At 43.0% G+C, this 16,250-nt stretch overlaps 1 protein-coding gene across 1 annotated transcript in view; it reads left to right on the top strand.

The window, feature by feature from the left end:
• MED13L (mediator complex subunit 13L) overlaps nt 1–16,250 on the top strand; it is a 164,313-nt gene that overhangs the window by 100,973 nt on the left and 47,090 nt on the right. The window contains exons 5-8 of the mRNA XM_033174605.1: nt 5,593–5,738; nt 9,270–9,461; nt 9,835–10,023; nt 14,666–14,828. Of these exons, the coding sequence (XP_033030496.1) occupies nt 5,593–5,738; nt 9,270–9,461; nt 9,835–10,023; nt 14,666–14,828 (690 nt within the window). The remainder of the gene's footprint in view (nt 1–5,592; nt 5,739–9,269; nt 9,462–9,834; nt 10,024–14,665; nt 14,829–16,250) is intronic.

Genomic DNA, 16,250 nt, shown 5'->3' with positions numbered 1-16,250 from the left:
GCTAGATAAAACCTATCGGGGTAGTAGGTGTAAAATTCTGAGCAAAATTCCTGGTGAAGATATGTTGTTGTTGGTGGTGATGATTTTCACAATTCACCTGAAGGTCAGCAAAATGGAGCCAGACGGGTCTCTCTAGGGAAGGACTTTCAAAAACATAGTGCTCTCTGAGTATTCTCTGTTCTTGCCCCATCTCTTTTTGGTATATTCTTCTCCCTGTAGCTCTCTAATGCCTTCAGTATGACTGAAGACGGTGTATACTTCCACTCAAGAAGCAATGGGGTTCTGTTCAACTTGGCATGTCTCTGTGCCAAGACAAAAGTGTGGTAGGTTGTTATGTGTGAGATGTTGTTTGCAGGTGACGCAGCCTTGACAGCATACTCCGAAGAAGCTTTACAGAAACTCATCAACTGTTTTGCTCCACACACACAATTTTGTGTACTTGGGCTCCGCCATAACTAGCAACCTTTCCATTGACACTGAGGTAGATAAGCGTATAGGCAAGGCAGCTATCACCAATACAAAGATGAAGCTCTACTAAGATTGTGTGTTGAGGATGCTGCTTTATGGAAGTGAGTTGTGGGCAACTTACACCTGCCAGGAGTGACACCTCAGTGCCTTTCATACAGTGGTACCTTGGTTCTCAAAAGCCTTGGTACTCTAACAACTTGGAATCCAAACACTGCAAACCCAGAAGTAAGTGTTCCAGTTTGCAAACTTTTTTCAGAAGTCGAAGGTGCTCCGTTTTGAGTGTTAAACTTCCGATTTGAGTGTTACACTTCTGTTTTGAGTGTTACGCTGAGGTCTGTCTGTTTTTGCTATTTATTTTGCGTTTTTGTTACTTTCTGTGGGAAAGCGTGCCTTGGTTTTGGAACGCTTTGGTTTTGGAACAGACTTCCAGAATGGATTAAGTTTGAGAAGCAAGGTTCCACTGTACGTGCTGTGTCAGGAAGATTTTGTGCATCACATGGCCGGATTGAGTCTCAAACAGAAATGTGCTTATCCAAGCCTACATTTCCAGTATGTTTGCAGTTCTGTCTTGGTGACCTATGCTGGCTTGGTCATGTACGCAGAATGGAAGATAGCAGGATCCCAAGGGTGTGCTTTACGGAGAGCTAGCTTCAAGCACCAGGCCTGTTGGCAGACCAGCTCTGTGTTATAAAGTTGCCTGCAAATGTGGCATGAAAGCGGGAAACATTAACCCCACCATGTGGGAATCCCTGCAACCTTCAAACAGTTTGACTTCACCTCTGATGGCACACTCCTTTCTGAGTGTTGTAGGTCTCCAGGAACATAAAGTGTTCATATGCTTTCAGTCTTAGGGTGGATTTAGATGTTATAAATAACATCCAAACAGAAAGTGGATGTGTGGAGTCACTCCCACTTCTATTGTTTTGCTTCTTCTGAGTTCGCACATCTTGAGCCTCTGTATTTTCTTGGGAGAAAAACTTGGCCTCATCCACATTCTGTGCACTATGCATGCTCGCACACTTCTGTCCCATCCCTTCTTCTCAACCCCCCCCCCCAACTACCGCCCCAATGCCTTAACTTTCTCTTGTAGGGGAGTTGCTCCAGCTCTGGGATCATTTTGTTTGCCCTGTTCTGAACTTTTTCTAGCTCTACAAAACCTTTCTTTGAGGTGAGGCGACTAGAGCTGTACACAGTATTTTTTACAGCTGCTGCATCACCCACCATTTCACACTCCATTAGAGTATATCTGAAATAAGGTTGGGTTTTTGGGGGGTTGGTTTTTTTTTTTACGTCAGTCTGCATCACTTCCACTTGCTTGCATTGAATTGCATTTGCCATTTTGCTGCCCACTCACCCAGTTTGGAGAAATCCCTTTGGAGCTCTTCACAACGCCCCCCCCCCCCCCGCCCCAGTGCTCTAATCATTGCAAACCTGGCTACCTCACTTCCAACCCTAACTCTAGAAAATTTATGAACAAGTTAAAAGCAGAAATGCATTCTGATTCTTTTATAAATAATGGTTGTCCACAAAAAAGCACTGGAGAACTATCTGTCTTTTTTATTTATCCCTGTTGGAGTAATGATAGTATGATGCCTTTAGAGTTCTGTAATCAGAGTAGAGGAGGGCAGGTTGGCAATCACTCTGGGCTCCAATGGATTTGACAGTATTTCTTTTATCTCGCAAGCTTAAGAACTATTGACATAAACAATGAACAAAGCAAACAATTCACAAGATCAAAATCAAACCACTGCTGGTTATTTGACAGCATTAGATTTCTGGAATCAGGAAATTAATGTCAGTTAATGGTTGCTAGATGAATAGCAGTTTCTGTCAAAACTCTTTGTCTGTCCATGCCCCCTCCCGCATTCTCATCTTTTTCCTTCCCTCCTTCCTTCCTTCCTTTTCCTTCTCTTCTCCCTCAGGTCTCTCTTCAGATTCTTCTCCACTCAGCTGCTTTCGCCAGCCTTTCTTTCTCCACTCCTTCCCTCTTTGACATCCCTGTCTCTCTTCTCCCTGTCCCCATATCTCTCCCCTTTTGTGCAGCTTGCATACTGAGGCCTTAGAGAAAGAGGCAAAGCAAAAACGTAACACACTCTTTATATAGGCTGCATTGTACCTACACACATGCAGGTCGGCTGCCATGCAAAGGCTCTAATCTGCTACTTCATGTGGCAGGTAGCAGCCGCCCCTCCTCACAAACTGACCTGCTGGGAACCTGGCAGAGGGTCCCATCCTTCCTTGAAGTGGATCACCTTTTGTAGAATAGCTGAAGCCTTGTAGCTTGCTCTCTGAAGAACGCCCCTTCAGATTTGCTTTAGAGAAGGGGAACATCAGCCTTTCACAGAGGCAGAGTTCAGGCTTCCTTCACAAAAAAGTGAACAGGCCTGCAACTAAGGGCTTTAGTGCCTCCCCCTACAGTTCCATACTGTTTCCTGCCAATGGATTTGCACCAGAGGTAAACAAGCCTTCAGGCTCCTGTTTGATATACCAGGCATGTGAGTATCAGGCTACAAATAATTCAGTGTTGCTGAACTTCCAGCTCGATAGGGCTTTGTTTTTAGTACTGTATTGTAAACTCCATTCATTGGAATAATACAGTGGTACCTCGGGTTACATACGCTTCAGGTTACATACTCCGCTAACCCAGAAATAATGCTTCAGGTTAAGAACTTTGCTTCAGGATAAGAACAGAAATCGTGCTCTGGTGGCGCAGCGGCAGCGGGAGGCCCCATTAGTTGAAGTGGTGCTTCAGGTTAAGAACAGTTTCAGGTTAAGAACGGACCAACAGAACAAATTAAGTACGTAACCAGAGGTACCACTGTACAATATAAAAACACCAGGGATAGTAAAGTTCAGTAGAACTTAATTGTTGTTTGGCTGCAATATCTGAACTGGGTCATATTGAAAGTAGGTGTCAGGGAACTGCCACCTGGCCTGCTGAAGGGAACAGAGAGCCCCAACACCTTTTGAGCAGCAGCACCTCTTCCAGCGTGAAGAGCAGCCACACCTCCAGTGGGGAGGAAGGGGAAGGGGCCAGCTGGGAGAGGAGAGGGCTTGGGGATGCTGCTGAGAGCCCCAGCACCTCACCTCATCCGGCTGGTCAGGAAGGAAGCATGCCATTTCTAGTGCCCCAATTGTGCAGAGGGGTGAAAAGCAAGGAGGGTAGGAGGAGATTTGGGGTACCGAAGCTCTTATGCTGGGGAAGGAGCCAGAAGGGGCCACTCCCTGAGACAGACTGAGACAGACATGCTTTCTGTAAATAGTTTTGCACAATAAAACTGCCAAAAGACTGTTTGGGTTCCTGCTTCATTACTCGTAAGCACCATCACGCGAACCTTATAGTAGGCACCACAAACTAAACTTTACCATTGTCCAGTCGTAACTCATAAATACACTATGCTTGCAGTTCTGAGACATTAAACCATTCAACATTCTTTTGGGTAGGTTAAAAAATATTGGCCTGGTCGAAAAGACTTTTTGAGCAAATCTTTCCTCCTTTAGTGATAGGATAATGTGTGGAAGCTTTAGTTTTACAATAAGGGTCAGCTGGTTAAACGGCTGCAGTGATTTGAAGAGTGGTCCACTAAATTATCCCAGTTGTTTGTTTTCTTTCATTCAAGCGTACTTGTGGGTTGGCTTGGGCAGTGCTTTCTGTTAGAGCTGGGCTCTGTGCCAAAGGAAGCAACAAGGATCAAAGGCACAGTCATGTGTGATTCAACAGAAATCAGCTGATCCCAGCTCTCTTTCACTTTGGGAAACTTTGCCCAGAAGCAACTTTTCTTTACAACTGAGCAATGTCACACTTCCCCTTTATCTAAGAGTGCAGGGAATCCACCCTTCTGTGATTCTCAGAGGCCAGAGTTGTGAGGCAGTGTAATCTCCTGTCCACCTCCATATAAAGCCAATTACATTGCCTTCTGGGAAATGCTGCGGTGTCCTAGTGTTTCCCTCACACTGCCTTCATTCACTTGGCAGCCATTCTGTGGAAGACCCAGGTGTATCGTCTTCTCTTTGGGCACTAAGCAGTTTCAATGGGAGCTAGAATAAAGTAGAAGAGGGGTAGCTAATGTTACTGAATTATGAATAACATCTAAAATATCTAAAATACCCTGTATGGCAAAAGTATCTTTGAATTTTCTAGTGACTGTTGAGATTGTTCAGCAGTTGTTGGCTGAACAATAAAAAATGATCAGAGCTGCATCTTCTAGGTACCTGGCTCTGGGTGCTCGATATTCCAACAAGCATCTTGCCCCTCCAGCCAATAGTGAAGCAGACAAAATCTGGTGCCTCAGCAATATGCTATCAACACTGTCCCTGTGGTACCAGAGTAGCCCTGTTTCTGTTCAACAACTAAATTGAAGAGATTTATTCTGAAAACTACTATTGTTGCTGGAAGTTGATGAAATGCATGCTTCATAGCCAGGGTTGAGCTGACCGTGCTCTTAGAGAGAGAGAGAGATCAGAAGAATCTTTATTTGTATTAGCCACTAGCCATAGCAATAAAATAAAATGTACTAAAGATAGAGGTAAAAACTTAACTATACAAAATACATTTTGGAGGTTTACATCAATAATCAAATTATAGATCTTATTCTAACTGCCCCTGCTCAAAACCTTGCAGTTTTTTCTGTCGCCTGATCATCTTGATCTGCTAGAAGAAAGGAAGTTAGAAGTTAACTCAACTCTTTAAAAATGCACTTATTCTAACGGGGCAAGGTATGTGCTCCCTGTTTTGCAACATGCCTTTTTTGTGAAGGGGTTTGATTGTGGTTAAGGCAGTGAAACCTTGTTCATGTTCTTTATTGTGATTTGTTTTGAGGCATGAGCTTTAGTTTGCAACAGCTCCATCTCTCGTTGAAGTCTTGTGAAGACTGAATATATGATGTCTTCATCAGCATACAGGCTCCTTTTCGCTACATGCTTCTCTGGTTTTTCAGGAAGGAAGGGCTTGATGTTTCTGCCACTTACGTTGGAGATGAAAGTGTGTTCACACCCATGCAAGCACCATGTGTTGTAGTTTCTGTTCCAGCAAGATCCATAGAATCTCTGTTGCCATTTTCTGAAGCATTGATCCAAGGATTAAAAGACCTTTTGTCATGTTTCCCTCTTCTCTCTTCCTTTCAGTGAGCATTTGTCCTGCGCCTTCACATTCTTCCTTCATGGGGAGTGCAATGTGTGTACAAGTGTGGAGATCGTCCAGCACCAACCAATATATCTGATCAGTGAGGAGCATCTCCACATGGCTCAGTCCTCCCCTATGCCATTCCAAGGTAGGTGTCTTATGTGCATGTCTTCTTGTCATCTGGAGTAACTTCTTTTCAGATAAGTTTTATTAAATTTTCAAAAAAATAATCACATAGACATTCTAATACATAATAGATTTTTCTTTTGTTTTATTGACTTCCCATTCCATTTTCCATGGTTTTTTTCCCCCTCTCCCCCTTGCTGCACCCCATCTCCCCTCTCTTATATCATTGGATGTGGGTGGTGCTGTGGTCTAAACCACTGAGCCTCTTGGGCTTGCCGATCAGAAGGTCGGCGGTTTGAATCCCCGTGATGGTCCCAGCTCCTACCAACCTAGCAGTTCAAAAGCATGCCAGTGTACCACCAATAGGTACCACTGCAGCAGGAAGGTAAACATCATTTTCGTGTGCTCTGGTTTCTGTCATGGTGCTCCATTGCACCAGAAGAGGTTTAGTCATGCTGGCCACATGACCCGGAAAGCTGTCTGTGGACAAATGCCGGCTCCCTTGGCCTGAAAGCGAGATGAGCGCCACAACCCCATAGTCGCCTTTGACTGGACTCAATTGTCCAGGGGTCCTTTACCTTTTACCGTTTACCTTATATCATGACAATAATGCAATAATCTCTAATTCCTTCTGTTGCTCATAGTTCGAATCCTGCTCACACAAATTCATCATTTCTTTAAATAGTCCGAAAAGGCTTCTATTCTTCCATGAAGCAATCATTGTTAAGTTCACTTATTTTAACTGTTAGCTTTGCTGATTCAGCATAGTCCATCACTTGAGTAAAACCTTATCCTGGTTTAATGTAAATGCACGGGCTCTCCGAGGGGAGAATGCAACCATTTTTCTCCTCCTCCCTTTACTCTGCTGCTGTGGTGCATTAAGATCCGCATATCTTCCAAACCCTGGCTCACTGTTTAGCTCTGCTTTACAAATCATGGGTTGTATGCCATTGTACAAACCTTGGTTTCAGCTTGTGGTTAATCTGGAGAGAGTTAAACCCTGAGCCCATGTTTAGGTGACATGGTGTATGTAGCACAGTAGCAGAATGACAGGAGGAGGAAGAAAGCAGCCACAAACCCTCCTGGAGCCTGGATGCTTACATGTTAATGCTAAACCATGGTTGCCATAGAATGATGGGCAAACCAGGCTAATTGATTGAATGATAAGAATGGTGCACTGGTTTTTGAGCACAGGACCTGTATTTATAAACCCTTCCTAGAACTTTAGCTTGGTGAGAGACAGCACTAAAGCTCAGTAGCTGCTGTAAGAAATGAGTCCTTTTAAGCCTCAGCTCTGATGGGCCCCTGTGTGTGAGTATTGATATTAACGGAAGGTCCCCCTTCTCCATTTTAATAGATGTCTTGAGTACCTTCTGTGCTATTCACTGTTGGATGACTCCACCTTCAGTGTGTTCCTTTCCTTTCCCACCTTCAAATATCTGCTTTAATTGGACTTAATGTGAGCTTTTAATTTGCCACATGGTGGACTTTTGTAAATTGGTGATTTAAATTACCCTCACCCCCCCAGGTTTAAATGAAGTTTTCTATTTGTTAATTAATATATTTCCTGAAGAGGTGTGTGTGCTAATTGGTTGTTGTAACAATTAACAAATATCAGTCTGAAACTAAATGGAATGTTTTTACTATCTAGGAGTAAATCCATGTCTTCTGGCCATGCAGCTTGCATCCTTTTGCACTAAAGGATTATATCTGCCTAGACAAAGGAGTCAATTGTGAAATAATGAATTTCTGTTTGACTGTTTCTGTACAGACACTTTAAGCAGGATCACTTAATTCAAGATGAGGGCCATAGTCCAGCAGAGTTAAACGTGCTTAAGCATTGCCTACCTAATAGCAAAGGGCTAGTAATTATGGTTTGCACCTTTTTTCCCCTAATGAAAAGGAATGCACATGTCCAAGCTCTCCGTTAGGCAATCTTAAATATTCTTCATTTGCTACAAAATGCCAGATTGTTTTCAAAAAGAGATGTTCAATATAATTTATGCACATGGGTTTCTTTTACCTCTTTGTTTACCTTTTTTGCTGTAGAATATAAAGTTCAGCAGCTGCTAGTCCTTGAGGCTCCTATATGAACGAAATTGTTTACAGAGCTGAATGCCTTGCTTTGCTGGATAGTGGGATGTCAGCAATGTGTCTGGTGCTGTACAAACTGCAAAACATTTTAAAAAGTTGTTGCCTGAAAACCATTCATAGTTGATAAGTTTACAAATGGGGTTGAATAAACAGGAAAGCAAGGAAGAGAGAGAGAGAGAAATTAAAAGTATATTTAAAATGACAAGGAATGCTTCTGAAATGATTGAATACGTTTGCGGGGGGGGGGGGAGGAATTTATAGAACAGCTAAATGGAAAAAGGTTTTCAGAAGAGTATTGAAAGTGGAGGATGCATTGCACATTGCCTCGAGCTCCTTGAAGGAAAGGCAGGATAAAAATGTAGCATGTAAATAAATATTTTCTGCCTTGGGTTCCATGGCAGCACAGAGGTCAGATGTTAATGTAACTCAATAAACAAACTAAACTTATAAACAAAATAAAAAATAAATAAAATTCCTTCCAGTAGCACCTTAGAGACCAACTAAGTTTGTTCTTGGTATGGTCTCTAAGGTGCTACTGGAAGGAATTTTTTATTTTATTTTTTATTTTGTTTTGACTATGGCAGACCAACACGGCTACCTACCTGTAACTAAACTTATAAAGGAAGCCTCAGCAAGAGAGCTGGGATGGAGATGCTTTAAAAATGGGGGCATTCTAGAATGTATAAAAGAGATCAGAGATGAAGAATGAAGGCTGTAGAAGTGGACAGGCTAGGAAATGAGGGAGGAGACATCCAATTAGCATGCAATTAATTAATTAGCATGTGATTTGCATGAAAGGCTAGTTGCCAAGCTACAGCTGGAGGACGGATCGTCCTTACTCTATAATCTTCTTACTCCAGAGTTATCCTCAGATTTAAATCCTTAAACTCAGTGGCCTTAAAAAACATCAAATGATCTTAAATGATGACACTTGAGGAGGAAAACACTTAATTAATTTGAGCTGCGTCTTCTTTGCTATCACATTTTCAAATCTCTCTGCTTTCCGCAGCTGAGAGGACAACATGCTCTGAGAGTCTCAGTGCTGCACAGAGTACTTTGAGGTCTTTAACAGAACATTCTTTGGCCAGGTTTGCAAGGTTTAGGAGCCAATTTTAAATTGAATTGACAACAATATATATACATTTGACTAGAATTAAAACATGCTTCTTCCCCACATTCCCCCAGCCAAAATACTTCTAATTTGTGTGTGTGTTTATGAGCTGTGTATAGTAAGAGGCTACTTATTAGGGCAACATTTTGGTTGTATTATTATTATTATACCAACCTTCATCCATAGATCCCAGGGTAGTTCACGGTTCCTGGAAAGTAAGCCCATTTGAATACAGTGGGGCTGACTTCAGAGTAAAATTGTTTAGGCTATTGCAATGTGTGCTGGGGCCTGAGGTGAGGCTGTATGCCGAAATATCTTTTTCTTTTCTTTCCTCCCTTGTTTTATCAGTGCTGATAAGCCCTTATGGCTTAAGTGGTACATTAACGGGCCAAGCGTACAAGATGTCAGACCCAGCAACCCGGAAGCTAATTGAGGAGTGGCAGTATTTTTACCCCATGGTGTTGAAGAAGAAAGAGAACTTGAAAGAGGAAGAACTGGGATATGATGACGATTTTCCGGTGGCAGTAGAAGTCATAGTTGGTAAGGTTCAATATTTTGCTCGTATTGCTTTTCCCCTCCCTCTACTGCCATTCAAAAAGTTAAAAAACACAGCCCTGTTCAATATGTAGCAGTCTTTACCGTGGATCTCTTAATACCGAAGAATTTTGGAGATACTACTTGGCCTTAAGATTTGGTAGCAGCTTTGTCTTCTAGCTCACGATGGTCTCAGACTATTGATCCGTGCTGGCTATTAGTTACAAACGTGACAGTTTCAAAAATACAACGTTTATGAATAATGGATTTTGGCTGTGTAGTTAAAATTTGTGTATCGAAGCAGAAACAATTTCGCTAAATTGGAAACATTTAAAAACATTCATAGCCTACTATTGTCGCTTCACTCCTGCCTTAACAGGTGGCGTCCGAATGGTATATCCTTCAGCTTTCGTTCTTATCTCGCAAAATGATATTCCTCTGTCTCAGAACACTTCCACGCTAGGAGCCCACAACAGCATGACACAGCAGGGAGCTGGCAACGTGAAAGATCCCAGCAGTTGTGGAATGTTACTCACACCACCCACCTCTCCAGAGCAGACCGTCATAGGTAAGCGAGGAAGCCACCTTACAGTTCTTTTAAAACCATTATGTGTATTCTGCCTGCCTGGAAGAAGAACAGAAGCTCCTTGCCGATGTCAGTGGTCGTTCTGGCAGTCTTCACCTTAATAAAGACCAGGCTCTCCTCAGAAGTATTCTTCCTGCCTGCATCAGATCCAGGATCATAGCAGGTGACAGGGCCCAGAGCAGGGCAGCACCTGCCACACAGTTCTTCCCTTGTACACCTTGACTAGATGGCAGCTGGATTCATCGTAGGAGGGTGCTGGATAGAGGTGGCCTACTTCCTTGCCAATGTCAGTGCTGGTTCTGGCTGTCTTGTCCTCCTTGGAAACTGTCTCCCTGCCCTGGCTGAGTCATTTTCAGGAGCAGAGCAGGAGGCAGTGCCCTGGCCAGGAGAATAGCACAGCTCCTACCACACAGTTCTTTTCCTGTGACAGCCCATGCTCAGTTCATATAAAAAGTGATTTAAAGTGGAGGGGTAGCTTGCTGGATCTTTCCTCTGTCTGCTATGTTTTGTGTTCATCCCCTCCTGCTATCTGTATTTCCCCTGGTGGGACTTTCTTCTAGCTCTTGGGGGCAAACTCGATGTGATGCATCAACTGTAGTTGCAATGAGCACATCTAATTTTTAAATTTTAAACAGCTGTAGAGACGCCAACCAAGTTTGGGACCACAAATGAACAGAAACATCACTTATAGTGTGAATAGCAGACTTTGGCGGGGGGCTGTCATTGGGACTGGGGTGGGAGGAGGTTTTCTAATACCATCAACACCACTGCACTCCCAGTACTGGGGGAAACCATAGCTCAGTGGTAGAGAACATACTTTGCATGCAAAAGGTTCTGGTGTCAGCCACTGGCATCTCCAAGGTGTGATAGAAAAGACCCTCATCTGAAACTCTGGAGAACTGGGCCTGTCCATGTAGATAATATGAAACTAGATGGAGCAAAGGCTTGATTAAGTGTAAGGGCAAATTGCTTAGGTGGACAAGGTGCAAGTCAAATGTAGCAAGCAGTAGAAGAATTCAGCATCTTGTTCCTGTATCTACTTTAAATCTCCACCCCTCCCCTAATCAGAGTTTGCCACTGACTTGCATTTGAATACATAGGTCTGTTGCTACCATGCATAGTTATACCTTCAGTAAAATTAATATTTGCAAAGCACATGCTTCTTAATGTACAGTGATGGAGCAAAATTTTGAGGAACGCTATAAAATCTGAGCTCTGCAGCTTTCAGGAAACAGAAAGAGTTCCAGTCAGAGTCATAAAAATGTTGTCTTTATGTGTTAGTGAAACCTCAGTCTAATATCCTCTGCTGTTCCTTGATGGTTGTTAAAGTGGCGTGTCTCTTTTAAATCAATGAAAGTACTTAACTTACTTTGGGTAAAGGCAAGGCATGTCCTTCAGCACTACACAGGTATATCCGGTTGTAATAATTTCCTTTTCTGCATGGCTGCCAATGTCCAAGGACATAAGCTGGTTCTAGCATTGGGTGGGCACACACTGTAGGCAGATCTGCTTTGTGTTGATGCAATTAATTATAGCGAGTATTACTCTTCTCCCTGAAAATGCTGTGTGAGAAGGCTTTAAGAAAGAACAACTTTAGCAATTAATTATATTACGGATGCTGTTGGACTATAACTGCCAACGCTTCTGTCTCTGGGGGTGGGGTGGGGGTGGCAACATATGGCGTACCACCACCCTGTACATGCCTCATGATATAGCTAGTATATATAGGACTTGGGGGAAGTGATAGGGATAACAGACAAAAGCCAACCCTTAAGAAAGACTCAGTCAAACAAACAGCACCAAGAATAAATCAAAAGGGCTAAATGGATAGGAATTTTGAGAAGGAATGAGAGGTAGATACAAGAAAACAAGAGAAAGAAACTGATTTTAGAATATAAGCAAAAAGCTTCAACTCTACCTCAAAGAACTCTTTAGATCGGGGTGGTCCAGCCTCTCACACCAAGTGAGCTGGAAGAGCATTTCGACACAGAGCCCGTGGGCCACATGCTGAACGAAATTTCCACATTGTAAATTAAAGTGTTTGCAATATATTCAATTTTTTTTTTGAAATAAACACAATATAATTAATTAATTATAGTTAAATACACAATAGATTTAATATATTTAGTAAGCAAACTCAGGGTGAAACCACAGGAGAGAAGAGTGCTCAAAGCCTGGCTTGCGGGTTTCCCATTGAGAACAGGATACTGGACTAGATTGGACATTGGCCTGATCCCACAAGCTCTTACGTCATGGAGCATAGAAGCATAGAATTGTAGAGTTGGAAGGAACCCTGAGGGTCATCTAGTCCACCTCCCCGAAAGCTGGGAAAGGAGGTGGAAGGGTTCTAGGACCATGCCATAACCCTCATGCCTCCTTCCTGAAGCCAGGTCACACTGCCATCGCTGTTGCATCAGGAGCCACTTCCATTCCCTGTTCTGCCAGGGGCCACCTAAAAGGCCTTAAGGGCTGCATGTGGCTCACAGGCTGCATGTTGGACCACAGAATGAGCAGAGAGCAATGAGTAGAGCAAAGCATCTCGTCTCCAAAGCACTGTGGTTGAAGGTCTCTGGTAAAATAATTTCCTCTTATTGGAAGCTAGACCTGTCAGTCACAAAAGAGCTCTCCCTCTCCCCACCCTGGTGTTTTCCTTATATGGGAAGCTTGAGGAGAAAGGTTTCACTTCTGGCAGACACACGGTCTGCACTGGTTTTTTTTTCAGTGTTAGAATTGCTTAAGAGGTCCCTCCTTCTCTCTCTCTCTCTCTCTCTCTCTCTCTCTCTCTCTCTGTGTGTGTGTGTGTGTGTGTTTGGAGAGGGCTTTCAGAATCAAACTCAATTTGGCTCAAGTCTTAGGATTTGTCTAAGTTTCTAGGCACAGTCCTACTGATGCCTTTGTGAATGTGGCAGTCAATGAATGCAGCGCATCAGGTCTAGTGAAAATCCCAGAAGTGTGTTGCTAGCTGGTGCCTGTATTCTTGTGTGGGATAGTGTTTGTGTGCTGCCACGCAGGACTTGGATCCTGTGAAGGGTTGCATCATTGTGCCACTATTGAAAGCATCACAACTGCACACAGATGCTTGCTGTACATGTCAGCCAGCATTTGCAGATCAGAAATGTAGACTTGTGATGGGGAACTCTCCCTTGAGAGACCTTGGCTGCTGACAGCAGCGTAGTAAGAACCAAGTGAGAGAGCAGGATGCCATTGTACAACCTGGTTTGCAAACACTTTAAGCCGCTGGAAATAACAGCAAACACAAAACCCTGGCACAGACATCCTTTTACAGCAGGGGCAGGCGTGGTTGTCTTTTCGCCTTCTGATGTAGCAGTGCTTTGGCTGCTTTCAGTGTTTTATTCATAAGGCTTTTTCTGGCCATGCCAGACATAAGAACAAGGAGTTCTGTAAACATGTTTGACCTTGTTGAGGATTTGTACTATTACCTCCTTTTTCAGTTCAAGCATAGAGTGTGTGACATGCAGTTAGGAAGGCTAAGCAAGCTAAAAGCTCCCTCTGCTGTTCCAGTTCATGCTTAGAGTGCTGCCAGTTGGTCTAAAGATATCATTCATAACAGAGAACAGAAGCCGTTGCTGGTGCCATTCATAAGCAGTTTTACTGCCTTGGCAGGGGCGCGGGAGGAGGACACATTGCCAGTCCCTAATGACTCTGCATGACATCAGCACAACCTCTGCAGTAATTTCAAAATGAACTTGATTCAGATTAAAGATCAAACTGTGTTTTGCCTTGGATTTCTACGTTTCTTCCTCCCTTTATGCCCTCTCGGGCTTCCTGTTTTGCAAATGGAAAAGCAATCAAACCATGATTCCAAATTCTGGGTTGCAAACATACCATAGTTTGTGCAAATCGTAGTTTCCCCACTTCAAGTGTAACAGCAAGCTCTGCCACCGAAAAAGGAACTGCAGGAGGGAATTGGAGTGCACAAAGCATTTATAGGGGTTCTGAGGCCTGTTCATGTAACACTAAATCATAGTTTGGTGTTGGTGTCCAAATCAATCCATAGTCTGATAATAAATGTGGCAGCTGGTAATAAATGTAAGGTTTAAGATGTCACCCAAATGAAAGGCTGGTTTTGGACATAATATTTGGCTCATATTCTCTCCCCCCCCCCCAATCCCTTATGCACTACTTTAACATGGATATTCTTGTTTGGTTAAGCCAGAATTCACCATATTAGGCATGTTGGGGAACTCTGGTCCAAACAAACCAAGATCCCCATGCCAGAGCTGGTGTTATGAGTTGAAGTTGGAGCAAAGCGTACGTGAGCCTGACTCATTTATGGTTTATGAAGCCAATGAAGTTATATCTGATCTGGCTTGAATTTTCACTCTACTCCTACATTTTTTGGCCCCCAAGAACATCATTTCCAGGAATTAACTCTTGTACCTTTTGCTATACTGTACAGTGGTACCTCTAGTTGTGTACACGACCCGTTCTGGAGTGCCGTTTGCACCCCGAAAAGTTCGCAACTAGAATGCTTCTGTGCACACATGAACAGTGAAACCCACACTTCCGGGTTTGCTGCGTTCACAAGCTGAAACGACGCAACAGGAACCTAACGTAACACGAGGTATGACTGTATCCTATGTTGTTGTTGTTTATCTTGCAGGTGAAAGTGGAGGCATTCCAAGCACAGTCAGCCATTCAGCAGCACCAGACGGTATGGTCACTGTGCAAAGTCCAAAGAAATCAGGGAAGATTCCTCCAAAATTCCAGAATCGTATGGTCCGCCGAGTTTGGAAGGAATGTATCCTCAACAGGACACAGTCCAAGTAAGATAATAATCACACTTGTTTTCCTTTGTTTCAACTTGCATCCAGTTCTAAGAGTTATCAGGGTGGTGTTTCCCCCCCTCCCATAGATAACATTCTCCTCATTTGCATTTTAATATGCCATGTAAAAGCATTGTCTGTCTTGCTGTTGTGAAGGTTAGTGGCTGGCTCAGTAGCGGAGCTGAGTCAAAATAACCTGTGCTGGTGGAGGGCTTGCACAGAGTGTAGGAAGAAAGTCGGCCTAGGCTTTAGTCAGATAAGCTCAGGGATTGCACAGCTCTCTTACCTTGAAGGTTCAGGAGATTCCTCATGTTGTGTCATGTGTGAAGAACATGGCATCATAAACTGTGGCCTTAACCGTGAGTTGCAACCTGAGGTACTACAAAAGAACTGTGAGTCAAACAAAATTTAAGAACATAGGAAGCTTGTAGTGTCAACGCTGACTGACAGTAGCTCTCAGGAACTTTCCATCCCTATCTGGAAGTGTGGGGGATTGATTCTGGGTCCTTCTGCATGCAAAGGACATGTTTTGTCAGTGAACTATGTATGGTCCTCTACCCTAAGGAAGAGCTCTTGCCTCAACCATATACAGGTGAAACCCGAAAAATTAGAATATCGTGGAAAAGTCAATTTATGTAAGCAATTGTTTTCATTAGCTACTGGAGTTTAATATATGAGATAGACTCATGACATGCAAAGCGAGATATGTCAAGCCTTTGTTTGTTATAATTGTGATATTATGGCGTACAGCTGATGAAAGCCCCAAAGTTGAAATTGTTAATTTGGGGTTCTCATCAGCTGTACGCCATAATCATCACAATTATAACAAATAAAGGCTTGACATATCTCGCTCGGCATGTCATGAGTCTATCTCATATACCCTGTTTCTCCTAAAATAAGACATAGCCATAAAATAAGCCATAGCAGGATTTCTATGCATTTGCGAAATATAAGCCGTTCCCCAAAAATAAGCCATACCCCGAAAATAAGCCATAGTGACGTGGTACCTCCCATTAAAACAGCATGGAGAGGCGTGGCTATGCAGCGTACCGATGCGACACGGTTAAAATAAGACATCCCCTGAAAATAAGCCATACTGTGTTTTGTTGAGCGAAAAAATATATAAGACGGTGTCTTATTTTAGGAGAAACACGGTATTAGTTTCACCTTTTAAGTTGAATTACTGAAAGAAATGAACCTTTCCACGATATTCTAATTTTTCGAGTTTCACCTGTATATATAGAAAAGAAAAATGGGTGTGTGTGTTTTATTAGGGTGCGGTAATAATTATAGGGGGGAAATGGATCATGGCTTGCTTTTAATTTATTTCCATTCAATAATTTATTAATCTTAAATAAGGCATCCAATTACTGATTGACTTTGTAGAATGGAGGATGGAGCTCTGTACTACTTTGGCAGCCT

This window comes from Lacerta agilis, chromosome 17, assembly GCF_009819535.1.
Source record: "Lacerta agilis isolate rLacAgi1 chromosome 17, rLacAgi1.pri, whole genome shotgun sequence".
Classification (NCBI taxonomy): domain Eukaryota; kingdom Metazoa; phylum Chordata; class Lepidosauria; order Squamata; family Lacertidae; genus Lacerta; species Lacerta agilis.
The sequence above is the reverse complement of the archived record's forward strand: the minus strand, read 5'-3'. Positions and strand labels throughout refer to the sequence as shown.